The sequence below is a fragment of the Ochotona curzoniae genome, unplaced genomic scaffold (genome assembly GCF_017591425.1).
Source record: "Ochotona curzoniae isolate NIBS_2020 unplaced genomic scaffold, NIBS_Ocur_1.0 contig_3819, whole genome shotgun sequence".
NCBI lineage: Eukaryota > Metazoa > Chordata > Mammalia > Lagomorpha > Ochotonidae > Ochotona > Ochotona curzoniae.
This window is the reverse complement of record NW_024466004.1, coordinates 13,097,768-13,120,692: the sequence shown is the minus strand read 5'-3', so window position 1 is coordinate 13,120,692 and position 22,925 is coordinate 13,097,768. Positions and strand designations below refer to the sequence as shown.

Sequence of the window (22,925 nt, the reverse complement as noted above, 5' to 3'; positions counted from 1 at the left end):
TAGGGTTATATACCTCTTCCTACTTTATTGATCACAATATTTCAACCATTTATAGCTCATTGTGGTTGAAGTTTAAACTGAAGAGTCTGAAACTCAATTAAGTTGACTGATTTTTTTTTTTTTTTTATGTAAGCTAGGATCTAGGCTCTGCACTCATCAGGTTTGAGACGTGTTCCTCACCTTACTCGGAGACTGCCTCGATAGGGTTGAAGAGTAGAACACACCATTGTGTAAGAAACTACAAGTTCCTCCTATGATTCTGTTACTTAACCAACCATCCCCAGATCACAGCGCACCCTGCACACATTACAATTCTTTGTATTATGAAAGTGTAGATTTCATATGAAGGATCCAGTATGTTGTATTATTTTTCTGAAATCCTAAGATTAATCCTTGTTTTACATCAGAAAAGAGCAATCCTATCAGCCTTTAGCAGATAGAACAGATTAAACCAAGAAGAGAGAAAAAGAAAAGGAGCTCAAAAATGGCAAGCATGCAGTGTCGGCTTCATTTCTTTTCATTACAAAAGAGGTGAGACTCTAGAGTAGATCAAGCATTGCCAGCAACATCTTCATCTCCTTGAATTGCATTGGGAGCTGCTTGTTTTGGCTGTTTATAATCACAAATATTTCTATTTTAGTAACTACTTCAACTTAAAGACAATGAATGGGCTTGATTCTTCTATCGTCCTTCCAATTATGGGTTTAATTCTTATTTTGATTTTAAACATTAAAATCTTCATGGTAAAAGCTTCGAAGCTAAGATCACCCCCAGGTCCCAGACCTTTGCCAGTTATTGGAAACCTGCATCTACTCAATCTGAAGAGGCCCCATCAAACCATGCTGGAGGTAAGAAGTAATCATCTGATACGTATCTGTAATTTCGTAGGAAATTGCTGCTCAGAAATTCATTAACATAAATGTATTAGCAACTGAATCATAAGTATAACAAGGTAACCAAATAGTAACCAAAATCGTTAGTTTCCTCAAACTGAATATACAGTTGATTTTAAATTTTCGTATAAATAGAATTCTAGTTTTAAAGTGATATTTTATCCTGAAATTTTTGCAGCCTATAATCTTTATCTTCAATATTTTAGTCCACAAGTTTTTTTCTACTATGAAGAAACTGACTTGGGTTAATAGTTGTGTCGTGCAGAGTTTAAGTTAACATCTAAAAACGCTATAGGAAAAACACAGTCCAGAGGATGGCTGCCAAAACAGAGTCTAAACTTGAATCTGGTCCCCCATTGATTTTCTATGTAAAGTTTGCCTCTTTCTTTCTTCATGTCTTGATTGAATAGACTGGACTAAGCATTGGTCTAAATCTGTTCACAAAAAAAAAAAAAAAAAAAAAAAAAGACGTTATTCACTGAGGCAGCATTTGTGTGAAAAAAATGATGGCTTTTGAGTTCAAAAAGGCAGATAACTAAGTTCAGCCATAATCTGTAGCATTTTAAACATTTTTTAAAGCATTTTAAGCATCTTTTAAGCTTTTTTTTTTCTTTTTTTGAGAGTAGAATTGGTTTATTATACACCAGGGCCCCATCTCCCCCAGAGCTGCTGAGCAGCCCTGCCCAGGCCAAGTCTAGTGCAGGGGTGGTTTCTCCTCTTCAAGGGAGCCACCTCTTGCCACCAGGCGCCCAGAACCAGGCTTGGGCATGCAGTCCTACTGATGGATGGATGGTCACTTGGCCAGCTCCTCAGTTACCACTTTGCGCATCTTGTCTTTGAGGTAGGCGCCCTTCTGCCACTCAGGCTTGAGCTCCAGCCACTCGTAGTAGGGGACATCGACCAGGAGGAAGCCCGCAGCCAGCACGTGGCGCCGGGCCAGGGCGACGCCGCCCATGACGTCCTTGCTCTGGCTGCTGAAGCTGGAAAACTCCCACCTCAGGAAGGCGAGCCTCTTGGCCCCTCAGGCAAGGGCTGATTCCCAGCTGGCTGGGCGAGGTGAGGTGCCACAAAGTCTCTGAGGGGTAGAAACTGGCCGTCGGCGTCCAGCAACACCTCCGCGTCGAGCAACCAGCCATACTGCATGGCCACTGCGAAGCTGCCCCGGTCTGCATTGCCCAGTAGCCCCTTCAGCGTCTCTGGCAGCTCCCTTTGCAGGGGGGTCACCTTCTGGTCAGGGGCTGGGGGCTGGGCAGCCACAGCAGAGGCTGGCAGGAGAAGGCCTGTATACCCAGGGTGCTCTAGGTGGGCAGTGGCGTTGATATGCAGCAGCTTCTGGAAGGTGCTCCGACCCTTAGGAGATGTGGTCTCTAGAAGTGGGGTGCGGAAGTCTGGGTCAAGGACGGCTCTCAGCTGGGCTTCCTGTGCCTGCTGCAGCACACACAGAGCCCACACCAGATCCACCTGCAGCGCTGGCTCCAGGCTCACGAGTGCCGGCCCTAGCTTCTCATGCACCAGGCTGAAGAACTTCTCTTCCTGCTCTGGGCGAAAGTTAAGGTGCGCAAATGTACACAGATGTACGGAAAACATCATCAGCGAGGCCAGTGTTATGGCACTGGTGTCTTGACTACTCATCTCTCAATCCCGGTCCCTGCTGATGGCCTGAGTCCAAGGAACCCAGTGCACCAGCAGAAGCCAGGCTGCAGCTCCAAGCTTCAAGCCGGCTGGTCCCAGCAATGGCAGTCATGTGGAGAGTAAACAAGTCTCTCTCTCTCTTTCTCTATAGATAGATAGATAGATAGATAGATAGATAGATAGATAGATAGATAGGTACAGATAGATATAGATAGATACAGATAGATATCTGTCTATGTCTGTATCTATATATACATATACACATATTCTCTTTCTCCTAAAAGAAAAATAAATATCATTGTTTTATCTCATTAGACAACATAATACCTTTTATTTGTATTTCATCATTTATTTTTAAAGTATGTCAAATAATTCAATTATTCCTCACAACCACCTGGTTCACATGTGAGAAAAGCTTGATGAGATGTATTTTTCAAAACTACAATGTCTTTTTTTTCTACTTTATTGTTCCTTCTTATACATGCAAAAGTCACATTAGAGGTTAATTCTTCAGAAGAACAATACCTTCTTTCAGTGAAGTCTTGCATCTATCTCCATGGACTCCAACTTAATTTGATTATTTCCGCAATATCTCTGTCCTTTGCTTATATATTAACCAATCTAATCAGTTTATGACTTAATCTTCTACTTTTTTTTTCACATTTCTGTCTCCATGCCATTTTTCTGAGCTAATCTCACAGAAAATGTCCTTTCTTTTAACCTGCATCTACCATTTTCTCTTTAACTTTACCTGTTTTTTCTTTGTCTGCCATCTACTGTATCCACCAAGATACAATGGTTGTCACCTGAGACACTCAGTCCTTAAAGCTCAAATTCCCGTCTAAGCATCAGCGACCATTAACGTTAAACCGCGTTGATTATCTTCCTAACTCAATGAGTCCTTCTGTACGTTCTCCTTCAATGTTCATACTTTTTTCTTCCCAAGGTCCTGTCTCTCAAAGAAAGAAACTTTGGAAATCATCATCTTTACCTAAACCTCAACAGTGTTAAAACACACAAAGTTATATGCACCAAGAGATACAGCAGTGTTGGGGATGTAATCAGAAAGTAATGAATTCTAGCTTTTGTTACTTGTCATCAAAGAAAGTGGCAAGTAACAGAACCAAGTTGGGCCCACTGTGCTCATTAGCATCCCAAAGAAATACGGTGGTCTGGTGATGTTCTGGTAGTCAGGACATGTTTTGTTTTCACAACCCCTGGATAGGTACACTGAAGTCTTTGGTGAGTGTTTTCTGAGACCCAGCAAATATATAGCAAGCAGAAATTATGGGTCAATTCTATGTCAGAGTACTGCTATTACAAATTGGAAACAAAACAGAGCAGATTAATGAAATGCTAACCACAACAGTGGCTTCAACCACAGCTAGTGTTCTTAGCCAACCCGCCCCCAATTTTCAGTTCACGAGATTATAAAACTTTTATTGTTTTGAAATTAATACTTTAATGAAGATCTAGCTCACTTTTTATTACAGCATGCTATTTTCAGATGTTTCTCTCCTTACACTAAAGCTTTCCAAGAAATACGGCTCCATTTACAGCATCCAAATGGGACTAAAGAAGGTGGTGGTACTCTCTGGCTATGAGACAGTGAAAGATGCCCTTGTTAATTATGGTGAACAATTTGGGGAACGACCTCAAGTGCCTATATTTGAAAGACTTTTTAAAGGAAAAGGTAATTAGCTTGGAACTCTAAACTTCTGCAGTAAATGATTAAATCAGATGCCTTGCACTGTTTTTTCAGGGTTTAATATTTTCTTCATCATCAAACATTACATAAGTAGTGCTTTTTAAAGAGAAAACATAATTTGCAAGTTTGTTTCAATTTACATGACAATACTTCTATACAATAAATGAATACTAACCATTGACTTTTTTAAAAAAGATTTATTTTTATTATTTTTTTATTGGAAAGGCAGATATACATAGAGGAGAGACAGAGAGGAAGATCTTCCGTCCGATGATTCACTCCCCAAGTGAGCGCAACAGCCAATGCTATGCCTATCCGAAGCCAGGAGCCTCTTCCAGGTCTCCCACGCGGGTGCAGGGTCCCAAAGCTTTGGGCCATCCTCGACTGCTTTCCCGGGCCACAGGCAGGGAACTGGAAGGGAAGCGGGGCTGCTGGGATAGAACCTGCGCCCACATGGGATCCTAGGCTTACAAGGCGAGGACCTTAACCACTGCGCCACTGTGCCGGGCCCACCATTGACTTTTAAAAGCACAGTGTTAGAGGATTGGGAAAGAGTCTGAGGCCATTAGCTTTGAGGTCATGATCTCACAGAACAGGTCTTACAGACCTATTAAGCCATATTTTCTCCTGGGTAAAATTTTTGCAGATTTACCATGTGAGTCTTGGATAAATGTAGAGTGAAATCCTGATTCTCATGATTTATGATATCCCAATAATGAAAAATTCTTTAAAACTAGAGATGAATTTCAAATCTGACTGGCTAATATTTTGGTTATAGATAAAGTTGTTTTTACTGTTGTCTATATCAAATCCAGTAGTATTTTTTTCCCTCACGCTGTCATGGCTTTTTCTTTCCTTTCATTTTTTTTTTTTTTTAGATTTATTTATTTTTATTGGAAAGTCACGTATACAGAGAGGAGGAGAGACAGAAAGGAAGATCTTCCATCTGTTGATTCACTTCCCAAGTGATCCAAATGGTCAGGGTAGAGCCGATCCAAAGCCAGGAGCCAGGAATTTCTTCTGGGTCTCCCATGCAGGTGCAGGATCCCAAAGCTTGGGCTGACCTCTACTGCTTTCCCATGCTAGAAGCAGGAAGCTGGAAGGAAAGTGGAGTACCCAAGACATAAACTGGCACCCATGTAGGATCCTGGTGTGTGCAACTCGAAGACTTTAGCATCTAGGCTACTGCTCTCAGCTCCTTTTTTTCTTTTTTTCTTAATGTCTTGAGACATGTTCAAAGAACAGTGACTGTATTTCCCCCTCTCTACATTCAATTATCCAAAATCATTCAAATAATTGTAAGCATAGTTATATCAATTTTGTATAAACAAAAGACAAAAGGTCCAGTGCAGGTATAATGACTCAAATTGGTTAATACTCCCCCTTTATAATGCCGGGATCCCATATGGATACTAGTTTGTGTCCTGACTACTCCACTTCCCATTCAGCTCCCCGTTTGTGGCCTGGGAAAACAGCAGTGAATGGCCCAAAACCTTGGGACCCTGAACCCATGTAGAAGGTGCAAAAGAGGTTGTTGCCTCCTGGCTTTGAATCGGCTCAGCTCCAGCTATTGCAGCCACTTGAGGAATGAAGCAGCAGATTCAAGATCTTTGTTCCTCCTTCTCTCCGTAGAGCCTGTCTTTCCAATAAAATTAAATAACCTTTAAACAAAACAAAAATAAAAGGGAAATTAAATTTGTGTTACTGGTTGCATTATTTTGCAGTGTTTATTAAATCACCTTAATAAATTATTTTGATGTGTAACAAATATATTTAATATTTTGATGGTAATTTTTAAGAGAAGCTCATTCCTTCATAGTGTTGAACTAATGTTCTCCACACTTATAGAAGCATTGTATTTGTTGAAAGATGCCATCATTTTCATCGGCCCTTTATAATTCTTCCTAGCCATACATTGTGAATTAAGCAAAAATATGAGATAAAGTTTGAAGAGTTACACATTTATTATGAATGTATGTTATGCAATTCAGGGTCCTTGAATAGAATCACGTTCTGTTAGTGTTAATATAAGAATCAATGCATACAGAATCTCACTGTTCACTGGTAAACTTTCAAAAGAATGACCAGCCATTAAACGGCAATAACAACTCTGAGAATACCTTCCCTGTCTTTTGCATGAATAAGGCTGGTACTACTCTAATATCTACATTGCCCTAGTCTATTCTAGTTTCCTATTTTTGTTTATCAGTGAAACTCAGAAATTCCTCTCATGTCTTGTATACCTGTAAAGAAAAATTGTTATTGGAGGTAGGACTACAACTAGTAAACGTAATATAAGCAACAATGCCACTATCAAGACAAACCCCATCATGGAAAGACATAGGTGACCTTAACTACCCTCTCTTGCCTGTTTTATCAGCTACAACAATATGTGTAAAAATTATTATGCACAGCGCTGATGTGGAAACTGAATTATACCATCAGTAATTATGTATTTCCAACTTTACACTTGAATTGTCTTGAATTTACTCCGACTTGCTTCTGGCAAGAGATACATTTTTACTACTCTTCATGAACTCCTCACCTATACGTAGCAAGATATGAGCAAATAATACATTCTTAATAATTTTGTATTGAATTTTTGGAGGAAACATAATTAAAATGAAAATTTTCAATTCTCAAGTATGCTTGCCACAGTTAATGGACAGAGAAAGCATGTATAACTCGGAGCAGTGATCTATCAAGTTAGCCTTGCACTGGCACAGAAGCTGACAGAGGAGGGCATTCTGTGTGCCCTGATATTCACATTTTAAAGAAATGGCTCCTAGATCTCTAAGAAAGACACTCCTGGGCTATGAAGTTGACAAAAGCATATCGGGCAGTCAGGTGGAGTTTTGCCCCTTTCAAAGAGACGAGAAAGTACAATTTTTTCAAGTATAATGCTGGGCAAAAAGAGAGGGAAGAAAGACTATTGTTAGTTTCAAGAAAAAGAATTAAGCTTTCAAAATGTGTATCCTTGAGAAAAAGAATTAATCTTTTAAAAGTGTGTCTTTGAAAGCTTTTAAATTTTGAAGGTAAAAATGTCTATGATATTTTTCCTCGTCTAAGGAATTGTCTTCTCTCATGGTGAAACCTGGAAAACTATGAGAAGATTCAGCCTGACCACCTTACGGAATTTTGGAATGGGCAAGCGAACAATAGAAGACACAATTATAGGGGAATGCCAGCACCTCATACAAAACTTTGAATCTCATAGAGGTATGCAGAATAAATAAAATCATGGCTTATTTTTCATGAGAAAGAAGTCAAGAAAAAATATTTTAATTTCTAATTTTGATATAAGTTCATATCTGTAGAAAAAAATTTCTGATAAACTTAAGTCTTAATATTCTTTTACTTTGTTCCAAGATTATTCTCCACTCAACACTTTGTATTTTCTTTTTTTTTTCCTGCTCTTTCTGTGTATATTGCATACAATAGACAAAAACATTTTTTAAGTAGCTAAGCTTTGATTTTCAAAAATCATGAAATTAGTATTGACATGATAGTAACATAATTTGCAGACCTTATGAAGACTTTCCCAATAAGGTCATTGTTCAGAAATGTCTTTATTACCAAAAGGAAATGTTGAATTGTGCACTACATTCAGCATCATGTCGTTTTTATGTAATTTCTATGTTTCTGATCTCTTTTAAAAATCAATTTACATTAGCTTTTTTATTTTTTCAATCTATGGAATGAATAGTCCCAAAATACTATTTTCATGTTGGTTTTCCATCCAATGATTCACTCCCCAAGTGATTCACTCCCCAAGTGAGTGCAATGGCCGATGCTATGCCGATCCGAAGCCAGGAGCCTCTTCCGGGTCTCCCACGCGGGTGCAGGGTCCCAAAGCTTTGGGACGTCCTCAACTGCTTTCCCAGGCCACAGGCAGGGAGCTGGAAGGGAAGCGGGGCTGCCGGGATTAGAACCGGCGCCCATATGGGATCCCGGGCATGCCAGGCGAGGACCTTAACCACTGCGCCACCGCGCTGGGCCTGGTTTGTATATTTAAAAGGGTTTTTAGATGTATTTTATTTATTCAAAAGACAAAGTTACAGAGAGAGGGGGAGAGACAGAGATTTTCCATTGGCTGGTCTCCTCCCCAGATGGCCTCAATGGCAAGGGATGGGCTTGTCCAAGCTAGGACCCGGGAGCTTGTTTCTGGTCTCCTATGTAGCTTTTGGGGCCCAAGCCTTTGGGTCACCCTCTGCTGCTTCCCCATGCTCATTAGCAGGAAGCTGGATGGGAAGTAGAGCAAATGGAACTCAAACCAGCACTCCATTCCACACAGTGACTTAATGTGTTACTCCACAAGGATGGGCGAAGAGGAGAGGCCCTTGGACATTGAATAAACTATTCCTTCCCAAGAATTAAGTTCCTAATAGATGTTAATTTTTCAGAGTTTCATGTATACAGCATCCCCAAGTTCTCCTATTTGAACGAAAAAAGTGATTCTCCATCAGAATCCTCCTTGGGCCTTAAGTCTCTGCATTTAAGGGTGGATCTTGGAAGCTAGTATATTTTTTACTTAAATATTCATGCCTGTCCACTGACCCATGTTTAATAACCTAAGTAATGATGTTGAGAGAAACAGCATGCAGTGACAGAAGAATGGAACAAAGAATCACCTTGCAGGAAGTTCTTGAATATAGAATCATGTCAATGTCTTATTTTAAATTTGAACACAGTCTATTAGATCGAATGGCATTTTATCAGATACACTCCCCACACCTCTCAAACACTGAACTTCTCTTCACCTGGCATATCTTTTCTGTTCTTTTCTTTTATTTAGCTAAACCATATACAGATATTTAGCTTCCTTTTGGAAATATTTCAAAAATTCTGAGTATTTTTCATGGCCTGCTCAGGTTATACACCTCTTAAGAAAGTATGGTCTCCAATGATTCCTTTCTCCTCAAAAATCCTTTATTTGACAATCTGTCTGAATGCTTCATTAGTTGACTTAATACTATGTACATATCCCTAACCTATTAATGAATCTCTTAAAGGAAAACCCTTTGAGATCAAAGCAGTATTGAACGCTTCTGTTGCCAACATCATTGTATCCATGCTGTTTGGAAAACGCTTTGATTATGAAGAACCTCAGTTCCTGAGACTCTTAACCTTAACTGGTGAAAATGTGAAACTTATTGGAAGTCCTGGAATTACGGTAATTGTGTATTTCCCATTCATTTTTGAATCCTCTGAAATAAACTTGATTGTCCAAGAGATCACATCAAATAATTTATCAGGCGACTGTCCCTTCAGATATCTTGGCTTTCTGAAACATTCTGACTATAGGAAATATCACAAGCTTACTTAACAAAAATATAATTAATTCTATCACAAAATACTCTATCAAAGCAATTGTCAACCACATCAATATTTTACTATTTTTGTAACCTTAAAATTTTGGTCATCTTTCTTTTTACCTGTACCACTAATTAAATGAGGAATGGGGTGGCGGGGAGGGGGCGGGCAAGGTTGTGTCATAGCAAGTATAGTCACTGCCTACAGTACCCACATCCCGTACAGGTGCCTGTTCCTATCCTGGATGCTCCACACTTTTGATCTAGCTCCCGGCTAACGCACCTGAGAAGGCAGCAGAAATGGACAAGTGCTTGAGACCCTGCCACTAATGTGGGAGATCTAGAACAAGTTCTGGGCTCCTGACTTCAGCTGTGCCCAACTCTGGCCATTGCTGTCAACTGGGGAATGAGCCAGTGGATGAAAGACTTCTATCTGTAACTCTGAATTTCAAATAAATAAGTACGTGTTAAAAAAATAAAATGAGTAAATAAGTAATAAACATGAGAGAATAAGAAGTACTTAGCAGAATTCTCTTAGGCGAGTGAATTTTAACCAAGAACAACTACTAAGTACTAAAAAGAAAAAAAGCACTAAATAGAATTCATCAATGTCACTTTATTTTGTATCATAAAAGTTTATAATAGTGTTATAATATTATTGTAATTTTTGTGATATATAAAGTCCCTCTCTTCTGGAATCTGGTAAAAGCACTACTGGTAATCCATCACCTACATTCATGTTGACTAATTTATGCTATTACTATAATATATCTGCTCTAAGTGCTGCCCTGTGAGGCAATGGAACAGGTAGCTATACTATCTACTTTAGATTTTTTAATAAATCACTTTGGAGATAATGAACCTTTTAAGACTATGACTAAATGCATAGACCTTATCAGCCCTGCATGCATTTCATACTAACAAACACAAAATTGAGCAAGCAGTACTGTTAATTTCCAACTTTATTTTGAGTCATTGAATATTAGAAACAATAGTATTTCTCAATAGAACCTGTAGACAAGAAGTCTGATAAAAATGTAACAATCCAACAGAAAGCTAATGGTATAGTGTACTGTGTAAAACTATAATAGCTTGTTTACTTGGAGTTGCCAATAATTTCTCAAGAAAAACACAGAATTGTAACGTGGGCTATAAAGTCAGTATTATCTTCACATCCCATTGAAGTAGCTCTATTGCTACAGGCATGAGAAGCAACATGATCAACACACAGCACTTGCAATGCATACCAACATTCATTGTAAATGACTTCATTCTGGTAAATGAGAAAAATCTCATTGTGTAGTTCAGTATGCCACTGTTACTGAGGTGAAACTCAAAGTGTTATTCTTAGGATGCTTTCAGAAATAATATCATTTTCCTTATCACAAGTAAAATACAAATATAGTTTTCCTTTCTTTTAGCTTTTCAATGTGTTTCCTGTTTTGGGGTTCCTCTTAAAGAGTCATAAGACAATCCTCAGGAACAGAGATGAATTGTTTGATTTTATAAAGATGACCTTCCTAGACCATCGTCATAAACTTGACAAAAATGATCCAAGAAGTTTCATTGATGCATATTTGATCAGACAACAGGAGGTAATGGTGTTCTTTTAAGAGGTTCTTTATTTTTTAATATTTAATTTTACTGGTATTCGAAAATGAGACTGTCCTTTTGAAGAGGAGACAATTAGATTCAAATTAATAATAAATTCATAATTCTAATAATGCTGTTTGTGTCATTTACATTCTCAAATATTTCTTTCCAATTTTAATATCACTCTGAAAAAAAGACACACAGAAGACCTGATATATGTTAATTTTTTAGAGTTAACATTCTTTTTTATCATTTTAAGAAATTTGCTCCAATTAGTAAATAAGAAAAATATTTTCAACTAAAATTGTTTTAAACATTTCTGGGAATATTCTGATCACACAAAAAGAATCAAAAGCTATCATCAAACTTCCTGACAGTGTCTTATTTTTAAAAGTATATATTATTTGTATCTGGCTTAAGTTTCATCCTAAATATTTCTATATTTCATTATAAAAAAGTGCATTCCATTCATGGAAGAATGCAATGATTTGCTATTTTAATTCATTTATTAAGATAATACATGATAAAATCCTTTCATCATTAATAATTGCTTATTCCTTTTCAGGAGACAGACATATCTACTGATTTTTTCAGTGATGAAAACTTGTTGGCACTTGTCAGTAACCTGTTTGTGGCAGGTACAGAGACCACAGCCTCCACACTGCGTTGGGGAATTCTACTCATGATGCGATACCCTGAAGTCCAGAGTAAGTCTTCCAAAATATGGAGCATTACTTGAAAGAAAAGAACCAAAATCTTTCTGACTAAAGATAGAGAATTCTGCAGCCTCCCTAGGCATCTGTAATTTGTATCCATAAGGATAGTTGGTGTGCTTAATTTCCTTTCCATGCGAGGGTGTAGACTTCACTCCTAGAGCACCCTGGGGTGGTCTGAACACATGACGGCATGCACATCCCCAGAGAAGCCTTAGGCGTAGGCACCAAATGGCTGAAGCCATGCAGTGGAAGGATGAACCAAAAATTGCTGAAATGCTCCGGTTTCCCTTTCATGAATTTAAAAAAAAATGGGGAAGATATTTTAACACCCATTCTAATGTAATGGCACTTTATCCAGAAAAGGTCTGTGAAGAAATCAGCAAGGTTGTGGGATCAGCCCAGCCTCGAATTGCACACCGAACTCAAATGCCGTACACAGATGCTGTCATTCACGAAGTACAGAGGTTTGCTGACATTCTGCCCACAGGCTTACCCCGTGCAACAACCACAGATGTTACATTTAAAAATTACCATATTCCAAAGGTAAGCGTTGAAGAAGCAGAAGTGAGGGTGGAAAACACGCCTTATAGTCAGAGAAGCTAGGGTAAACCATCAATGCAATTCATGAGCATTTTCTCTCTCTTTCTTCTTTCCCTCCCTCCCTTGCTTTTTATTTCCCTTTTCCAAAATTCTCTGCCTCCCACCAAAGCATTCAACAAAAGATAACTGAGAGTTTATACTGACTATGATAAAAATTCTACAAATTTTATAAGGTAGTATACTTTTTAGTTAAAAGTTCTAATAGTTTAAGCAATTCCTGGATTTGAAGAATGAATGGTCTATAAAGATTCCAGGATTCCAGGTTACGTGCACCAGTCTTCATCACCTGGGCCTCTTTCCAACAACACCTCCATCTGCGTTTCCATCCTCACACACAAAGATGTCTATGTCCTCTGCTTCCTCTGGATGCACACCTCTGGTATCCACTGGCAAACTGCAAAAATATATGTGAATCTTGCCTAAAACTGAACAGAAAACAGGAACTCCCACAAAGTCATTGCACACTCACAGCACTAATTAAGTTCCTCAATACCCAGTCTGTTAGTTGCTTCTGGTCTACCTCTGAATGAGTAGCGCTTCTAGTCAGGTGTGTCTCCTCCACAGTGTCACTTCCGCTCCTGTAAGCCTGGTGAACAAGGGGACTGGACTCACTATCAAAAAGTCTCCCCTCACCACACTGTTGGGTTGAACTCAATAGTGACACAGAATTTTGATTAAGTTCCCACCTTTTGTACGTGTGTACAAGAAGCCTGCCAAAGGAGTAGTAATAGCGGTAGGATTTTAGTCCTATCTGCTTTTCAGTGAGCTAAGTAGAACATTGTGATTGACAGTTTTGTGGTTCAAGGAGGATCTAACTGACCACTACATCACAAGTTGTTAGGTCACTTCATCTCTTTTGTGAAATGAACATCACCTCAAGTAAGCATTTGGCACATGCTTAAAATGCTGCTTGGGTATCCCATGTCCCATAATGAGTGCCTGGGTTTGAGATCCAGCTCCTGTGTCTCGAATCCAGCTTACTGCTAATGCGCAACCCAGGAAGTAGTACCTGATGGCTCAAGCACTTGAGCCACTGCCAATCCTGTAGAAGACCTGGGTTAAGTTCCAGGTTGCTGGATTCTACCTGATCCAGCCACACTTATAGCATGCATTTAGAAAGTAAATGCAAAAATGAAAGATCTCTTTCTCTAATTCTCATACTAAATGAAAATAAATGATAACTTGTTTTGCAGTAGTTTGTGCATAATAGATGAATACAGAAAGAAAAGAATATAAAGTGGTTGTTGTGAAGAAGAGAAAGTAATATATACACAGTTGTTCACAAATCGATGGACAGTTTTAAAACAAAATATTTTTTTTCAGATTTATCTATTTTTATTTGAAAGGTAGATTTATGGAGAGACACATAGAGAGATCTTCCATGAGCTGGTTCACTTCCCAAGTGGTGATAATCACCAGAGCTGAGCTCATCTGCAGCCAGGAACCAGGAGCTTCTTCCAAGTTTCCCACATGGGTGCAAGAGTGCAAAGATTTGAGCCATGCTTTGTGGCTTTTCCAGGCCATAAGCAGGGAGCTGGATGGGAAGTATAGCAGCAAGGACATGAACCAGTGCCCATATGGGATGCCAATGCTACAGGTGAAGGATTAGAATGCTAGACCAGTGTGCTGGCCCAAAAGCAAGATATTTTTTAAAGTAATGATTTGCTTTTTTTTTTTTAAAGATTTATTTTTATTATTTTTTCATTGGAAAGGCGGATATACAGAGAGGAGAGACAGAGAGGAAGGTCTTCCGTCCGATGATTCACTCCCCAAGTGAGCGCAACGGGCCGATACTATGCCGATCCGAAGCCAGGAGCCTCTTCCCGGTCTCCCACATGGGTGCAGGTTCCCAAAGCTTTGGGCTGTCCTCGACTGCTTTCCCAGGCCACAGGCAGGGAGCTGGAAGGGAAGCGGGGCTGCCGGGATTAGAACCGGCGCCCATATGGGATCCCGGACGTGCAAGGCGAGGACCTTTAACCACTTGCGCCACCGCGCCGGGCCCATGATTTGCTTTTTATGGATCAAGAGCTAGAGATTCATATGGGTAAAATAGCTATCATTGAGTATAGCTATATCCCCAAACGTACTTTAAGACAGCTGTGATTAATGAAGTAGTGACTATCTTTCCTAATTTCAAAGCAGTGCTTTTGTTTTTATTGTTAGTTTCATTTAGAAAGTTGCTTCAGAATTTGCAGCAAACAATGGAAGCAGAGGATCTTATTTTTGAGTTTTTATTTTGATGTGTTTTCCCAGGATGTTAGTTTGTACTATCGTAGTCCCTGAAGACTGCAACTGTTCCAGGTCCCTGCTCGTGTTCTTTCATTTAACTCCCATCATAAAAACTTAGAAACTGAAGTTTACCACAGGAATAGTAACATGCCGTTATCATGCATCCACTGAGAATCTTTTCCCAGTTTTGAACTGAGGTACTTTTGGTTGAACACATCTCATCTCAAGCCCTTCCTGCTACTTTGACAATCCCTTCGTCTTCCATATCTCTTCAGAGTGCACTGCTTCAAGAAAGTGACACACAGAGCCTCCCTCTTACAAAATATTTACAATATTTTATTTCTAGGGTACTGAAGTCATCACCCTGCTTACCTCGGTACTTCGAGATCAAACGCAGTGGGCGAAACCAGATGAATTTAATCCTGAACATTTCCTCAACTCCAAGGGAAAGTTTATCAAGAGAGAAGCTTTCATGCCCTTTTCATTGGGTAAGGAATTCCATCTGAGAAAGGGGGCTTGGAACATATTGGGAGATTTCAGCTTGCCCTGGTTTGTAGCAATCAGAACCCCAAATTATGTTGCGAGGGTCGAGTGAGCTTTAATCCATGTTCTCATCTTGTCACAAGTAAGAATACAACCAGGAGTTATAGAGGTGAGCCGAAAAGCAGGATTTGTTAAAATAAAAAGGGGTAATACAGAGTTGAGTGAACAACTTTATGTGGGATAATTGCCCAAACTCAGGTTAAGATTGCTCTAACAGGCTAAAAGGGTGGTGTTTGGGACCCGGCCTGATTGAAAATTCAAAGGAGGCAGATTTGGGGGTTGGGCTGCAGCACACTTGGTGATCTCCAGGAAGGCATTTTAACATCCGGTGTGTGATGGGCAGCGAGCCTCAGCTGTGTGCTGAGTTTTCCTCACCTTATTAAATTCAGTTGACATGGAAGGTGATGGGATTCGGGTGGTGCACACAGCTTGGCTTGTTGGCAGTCCCCAGCTCACTAGCTACCTGCATAGCCATATCAGAGTGTACTAACATTTTGTACTTCACATGACAATAATTTTTAGAACCATGGAAAAGTGGAAAGAACAGGACCTACCTCTCCCCAAATTTTGAACTGGTTATGGAACATATTTTTCTTAGATTCTTAGGATCGTTGAAGATTCTTTGTGGCTGAGCTTGGATACAACTATGGGAATTTGAGGAATGAATGAGCTAAACAGGGAGACATGGATAGCTCACCTCACCCCAACCAGAAAAGCTGCTTTGATGTATGTAAGCAACAGCGTGTTCTCATAGGATTTATCTATGGGGGCTAGGGATGAGGGTGGAAAAAGTTTGCACTAAGGTAAATTTTAAAATCAGAGAACTAAATGAACTTACTCCATAACTGGATTTTTAACAGCATGCACAAATTTTGTGTTGCCAGCAAGGTCTTAGAAAAACTGCACAACTAATAATTTGCTGTCTTGGCTTCTCTTGTTACACAAACAGTGGATCCGCATGTATTTCCTCCATAGAGAACCCTGCTGTTGGATGGATTTTCTTCACCCATAGTCACTAAGTGAGATGCAGCTACAGAGCACAGCCAATGCTAGTAATTTACACACACACACACACACACACACACACACACACACACAAATGCATGATACAATGTTACATGTGATAATGGCTTTGAAAGAAAAGTGCAGTATTTGCTGGTTCACTCCTGAAGCGGCTGCAATAGCCGGAGCTGAGCCTGTCTGAAGGCAGGAGCCAGAAGCTTCTTCCAGGTCCTGCACTTTGGTGCAGGGTGCCAAAGCTTTAGGTTGTCCTCTACTGCTTTCCCAGGACACAAGCAGGGAGCTAGATGGAAAATGGAGCAGCCAGGACACAAATCAGCTCTTTTATCAGATCTTGGACATACAGGGCAAAGATTTAGCCACTAGGCTATCACACTGGGCCCAGTAGTATTGTTTTTATAATAGACAAATAAATTAGTCTTAAGATTGGACAATAAGAAAATAAATTTGCTCTTCAACTATGATTGCTACAATCTCTTCAAAGCATCACCTTTCTCTAGCTGTGTTTAAGGATTCTTGTCTTAATTTTCTTCCTAGATTTATTATCTTTTGTGTTAGAATTTTACTCTCTGGAAAGCACTTTGATCCAAATGTCTTTCTTTTCTTTTTTTTCTTTACTTTTCTTTTCTTTCTTTCTTTCTTTTCTTTTTTTTTTTTTACTTCAAAGACCTCTCCTAGCTGTGCATACTGTTGTGCATCCCTTTCTTCTTCTTCTTTTTCAATAAGTGAGATCATCCTACTGCTTTCACCTATTCATGCTTCAGGGTCAACTATAATAATATGTGATTCATCTAGTTGGTAGCTATCTTGTACTGTGAAGCTGGGTAAAGCTTAAATATACAGTAGATAATAGGTGCCTTTAAGTTGCTTTAACATTGAATTAGATAATGTCGCTTAATCATGCATTTATTCCTGGGAATATGGCATGATCTAAAATGAGATGAGCTAAACTAAGTGCTCCGCCTCGGTTTGGGACACTTTATTATAATTACCTGTTTACTTGGTGCACTCTCCCAGCGCTCAGTAAGCATGTTGGCAGCAATAACCTCAGAGCCAAGCTCAACACCTCTATCATGTTAACTTTAAGCCTATGTTTGTGGACTGGATGGCTAGTTTTATATAATGAACATTTTCTGCAGCAGAAGTAATATCTATGGTCCTTTGGGGATAATGGGAGTGAGGGAAGGAATGTGGACAGGGTGAGAAGTATGAAAATGCTTTTAAAACTGCATATGTGCAATGAATGAAATGCATTCCCTTTGTGGAAATTCAAAATTTTTAAAAAGTCATGACCTTTCACTTCCTTAAAAAATTGCTTTTGTTACTAGGCAGAGTACAACACCATTCCTCTAATTCTAGAGTTAGTTTATTCCCTGGAGTTCCTATCAAAACCCAAGTGCTAATTTGACATACTTTATGTTGTGAAATATCTACAATTTAGTGTTTTGCTTTGCTTTGTTTTTTTTTCTGGAGCTTCAAAGTCTATTATGATTCAGTCCATTTGTGACTTACATGGAAACAAAAAAGAAACAAAAAATAGCATGGGGAATGGAAACCAGGCTTCCTGTAATACTTCAGTGGCCATAGAAAAGCATCTGGAATGAAAAGATTGGATGAACTTGTAAAGATCCTGAAGTTGAAACTTCTACTCATGCTATAATCCAGTCAAACACACTATCAACCACAAGCTCATTAAGATGAAAAAAACATGCCATGCTCAACACAACAAGTCTTAGGATATAATTATTCCAGCTAGAAATACAACACAGTAAGATAAGCTACGGTTTGTAGCACCCATTTCCATATCAGAGGGATTGGTACAAGCACCACATATCCTACTGCAAGTCCACTTCTCTGCTGATGCTCCTGGAAAGAGACCAAAAGATGATCTAGCTACTTGAGCCTCTTCTCCCTGTGTAGGAGACCAGGAGAAAGCTATGGACCCATGACTTGGGATTAACCCAGACTTAGCTGTTGGGGCTGGATGTGAAGTGAACCAGTAAATGGAAGATACTTCAGTTAGCTTGACATTTTCCCAAATAATTCATGCTTCTAATGACTACTAACGAAGACCCTCTTTTCACAGTGCTTCGGCAGCTTCTCTTCCTTGATTTCAGGTTATTGTGAGCTAGTCTCTACTCACCTGTCTGCCCAGAGTCTGAAACAACGTACCTCCTGCTTTGTGCTCCAGCCAGATTCAAAATTCTCCCAGTCCTCAATTTCACTTACCCTTCCACCTCTTACCTTACCTTCACCTGGCTAACTCCTTCTCATCCTTTGTCTGAAAACTGAGGTGAAATTCTCAAAGGATGAGCCCTCCCAAAACATCAAACCACATTAAGTATCTTTGCTATGTGTTGCATTGACACACTTGGCTTTATGCATCATAACATCTTTCACCTTAAAATTTTAATATTTAATTGCCTGTCTCCTTCCTGGAGCTCATAAGATAAAGCTGGCATTTGTATTTAATTTTGTATCTCCAGTGATCAAGTTGGAAGACAAAGCACATGAGACTCAGCAGACATCAAGGGATTAATTCCCACATTCCAAAGTAGTGATAATCACACATGAATACTCTTTTTGTGAAAATAGATCCCATATTTGAAAGCAATGTGACAGAAGAGAGGATGAGGGACAGGGGCAGGGAGAAGGAGGCAAAGTGGAGGAGAGAGAACCTTCCAAAAAGTGGCTCACTTCATAAATATCTTCAAAGGCCAGGACTAGACCAGGACAAAGATAAAAGTCAGGAAGTCAGTCCAAGTCTCTCGAGTGGCAGGGACCCAAGAACTTGAGCCATCATCTGCTGCTTCCCACGCTTATTAACAGGGAAAAGAAAGAGCCAGACTCAAATCAGCACTTGACTTATATATGTGATGAGGGAATCCCAAGCATTACAACATCCATTCCACTATCTATTCTTGTCATAGATTGTTTTTCTAGGTTCCTCTGTCTATAAGAATTATAATCTACTAACATGTCCATTTTTCAGGCCGGCGGATGTGTGCTGGGGAGTCACTTGCCAAGATGGAGCTTTTCCTTTTTTTCACCAGCCTCATGCAGAAGTTTACCTTCCAGCCACCCCCTGGAGTCTCCCATCTGCACCTGGACCTAACCCCAGATACTGCTTTCACCACTCGTCCAGTGCCTCACAAGATATGTGCTCTCTTCCGCACCTAGAATATCCATGCATGCTGCCATATCAGTTCTTGGTGTTGTTTTGCGGTGGACCCTGGCATGAATGTGTGTCTTCCCAGCAGCCACAATATTCCACTAAGTATTTCAGCATTATTTATGTAGTCACCCACATCATCACAAATCTTCCCAGATCACATCAAGTTAAGTTCTTGTGCTATTTGCTGTAGTAAAAACTTCCCTACTGACATCATATATAAGGTATCAAATGAAGAAGACACTGAACAAACAGAACCTTAATACTCTAGGTTTCTGTCCTTCAGATAGTAAAATGGATCAGTTCTCAAAGGTATTTGAAATATCTAAGTATCACCCAATCAGTAGCTATGCCATATATGTAGTGTTGTCTTTTCCCCCACTTCAGAACCAAACAGCAGTGGTTAGCAACAGGTAACTGAATGTGAGCTCAGCCTGCTGGCTCAGAATGCCATGGAAACAAAGGAGAGACAGGCCTCTCATTGATTCTGTCAGCTGTGGAGAGGCCTAGGGATACTTCTATCAACAATGTATGTCCGGAATATTGACTCACTCCTCTTCTTACATGTTTTTCTTCATGACCAGACCCTCCATGGTTGCTAACTATGATCCACTGACACCCTACCTCCTCAGAGACAATGAGTAGGGGCTCTATCCTCTCCAAAAGCCACAGTTCAAATGGATGGCTCCCAGGTCCTTAGGAAAGACACACCTGGATTGTAAAATCGGCAAGAAACTATTAAATGATTTACATCTCAACAGGGCATAAGGTAAAATTTAAAAATTAAAACTTTTCTAATAAGCATTCTAAGAAAGGGAGATCAAATCCTGCAATCAGAGAGAAAGCTGCATGGAGTCTAGCAATGCTGAGAGCGATTTAGCCAACATGGCTCATTCCCAAATCAGCATTTTCTACAAGGTCTTTCTGAAGTTACCCCAATGGGAAATACTCAGGTTGACTTCTCATTTGAACGAAATGAAAATGTAAATGATAAAGAAATGGAATCTGTTAATGTTAATTCGCTACTTGAACACATGTAAGGGTAGTTTTTTAGAGTTAAATTTAGTTCAGAATACACAATGTGAAATTCAAAGTCAGAATTAATTAGTGGGTTTCTTTCTCAAACATAAGGAATTACACAAATGACTTTGATTAGATATGAGGAAATATGAGGTTTCTTTTTTGAAATATGAATTTTACTTTGATCCTGTGAGTTTTCTGTTATTACTACAACTTTATGACCACATAGTAGCAGTGGCAGGTTTAAGCAAATAATTATTAACACAAACAAAAAAATCTATTTACTTATAATTACAATGTAAAACAATTACTTTTATCCTTTGGTTACAGCCTGATATAGCAATAATTTATACAAACAATTGTCCATCGTAAACTTTACTAAAATAGAAATGTCTGCAAAAGAAACAAGTCAACTAAATCGTACACTCATACAATGTTTTACTTCTTTAGTCATTATTTGGTCATAAAATAACTTACATTATAAGAAAATAAATTTTTAATTTTATATACATGATAAGTTATATATAAAGTCAGAATTGGACTAACTTAAGGTTCTCGTCTACTATGGTAGAACCAAAGTTTAGAAGAGCTGGAATTCTGGCACCTCTGCAATGTTGTGCTATTTCTTTAACTGTCGGTTTAACACATTCACTTTCCGAGGATGCACTTGTGACATATGATAAGAGCAGTATATATGATAAGATCCCGCCTTATCTGCCAATGTAATTGGGGTACCATCTCCTCCCTAAATACAGGGATGGAAGGCAGGAGAGAGTCTTCTCTCCGCTGTGGACCCACTCATAGATCCAATCCTCGTTTCTGCTCTTTGTTCCTCACAACACACTCAGACCCACCACCTTTATGTGTACTCTTCCCCCACGGAGTTTGGGGGGATCTTACCCACTCTCCTGCTCTCCCACTTATGGTCAGATCTTTCAAGTTATAGGCACAATTTTTGGTTTTTCCTTTCTCTCTAGTTCAGAGTCAAGTCTTTGGGTATTTCAATGTTGGGTATTTCTTACTGTGAGGAAGCCAACACTCATGTGTGAATATACGTTTATTCCCTCACGACCAAATAAATTCTGTTCTTGTTTGCACACAGCACTGGTCTCTGCTTAGTATTTTGTCTCTGCAGGAAGCAAGAATCTGGGTTCTAAAAAAATGATATCTATTAATTACCCACATCAGCTACAATTGCAGTGGTATTGTTTACATGAAGTTTACTCTTGAAGTGTAGGCATATATAAGTGTTGGAGACCCAGCATGTACTCAACAAGCTTGAAAGATTCTGAAACCATAAGAGGTTGCTGGCAAAATGAACGCAATTGAGCCTCTGTGCATGCAAATGTGTGCATGTATGAAAGAGACAGAGGCAGAAAGGCAGATACTAAAGCAATAACATCGACAATTCTTTAAATGAGCTTCAAGACAGAAAAATAGCTAAGGAAATAAAAATGCATTAATTTAAAGCTTATGTTTACAATCTTAAAATTTAAACAGTAACCACAGAAATCTTTTTGATTTTAAATGAACAGAAGTTTTTTTATTCGTTTTGCAGAGAAGTATTTCATATCTGAGTACATAGCAATAAAGTTCAGACACACTTTTAGTCTGGATTTTTATCACTTTTAAAATCTCTAAAGATAATGTCATATTGTGATTCAAGGCATGGCTGATTATAGGCCACTGAGTCCATTTTCTTCCACTCCAACATAAGCACGAAAGAGAACCATAACCACTTTTATCACAAGATTACTTCACTTGTTACTACCCAATTAGAATAGAATGATTATATAGCCTGATCCTTGGAATCTTTAGGATTGGGTCAACCTGAGCCTGTGTAGCAAATCAATGGCTTGCTCAGGGCTTCCTATGAGTAATGAACTCCAGCTGCAGAGAAGCCTCATGGAAATGAATTGCATGTCTTTGTAAAAATTATCTGGCAGCTCTTATGTCTCCTAAGTAAGGTGAATTGAAGCTATTCAATTGTATCCACTTTTCCATGGACCTAGTAGGATCTCAGATTCAAAGGTGCGAGAGTTCCTCTAAGTAGTATGCTCCAGTAGACATAGAGCAGCTTCAACCTCAGGAATTTGTGTCAGGGAAAGTCATATAACCAAGAGGGGGAGATTCAAAAAAGGGGATGCAGGGTACAGGGTCAGAGAATCTAAAAGAGCTTATTCATCAGAGCTTCTCTCTCTGATGACATTTCAGAAGGGTTATCATGCAGTACTGTGCTTGTAAGGGTGGGATGACTAGTCAACCAAGGAAAGTTGCAAGATGCCATTCTGAGTCGATTTCAAACACACAACCAATGAAGGTGCTTAAACAAGCAAGTACTCTTTTTCTCCCCACTTCCTGCATATCAGACACTCCCCTAAGCCTTATTAAAATCCCTAGCAAACTTGCTTCTCAGGAAGACTGTTTCAAGTGGAGCACTCTATCTTCGCATTTACTTCTCACAGATAATAAAACTTTGAGGACATA

General features: G+C 39.2%; 1 protein-coding gene and 1 pseudogene across 1 annotated transcript; one reads left to right on the top strand and one right to left on the bottom strand.

Moving 5' to 3' along the window:
• Positions 1-618: 618 nt before the first annotated feature.
• Positions 619-19,426, top strand: LOC121158301 (cytochrome P450 2K6-like). The gene is made up of 9 exons (XM_040983000.1): positions 619-848; positions 4,056-4,218; positions 7,303-7,452; positions 9,246-9,406; positions 10,967-11,140; positions 11,704-11,845; positions 12,213-12,397; positions 15,030-15,171; positions 19,239-19,426. The coding sequence occupies exons 1-9, from the start codon at positions 663-665 to the stop codon at positions 19,424-19,426; spliced, it is 1,491 nt and encodes a 496-aa protein (XP_040838934.1). The 5' UTR covers positions 619-662.
• On the bottom strand, positions 1,545-2,525 carry LOC121158307 (annotated as a pseudogene).
• Positions 19,427-22,925: the final 3,499 nt, after the last annotated feature.

Excerpts from the sequence above, each read along its gene's own strand:
- LOC121158301 (XM_040983000.1), top strand. The coding sequence starts at position 663 with ATGAATGGGCTTGATTCTTCTATCGTCCTTCCAATTATGGGTTTAATT. Across the intron at positions 849-4,055 it reads CCCATCAAACCATGCTGGAG|CTTTCCAAGAAATACGGCTC; the intron begins GTAAGAAGTAAT and ends CTTACACTAAAG. Across the intron at positions 9,407-10,966 it reads TTGGAAGTCCTGGAATTACG|CTTTTCAATGTGTTTCCTGT; the intron begins GTAATTGTGTAT and ends CCTTTCTTTTAG.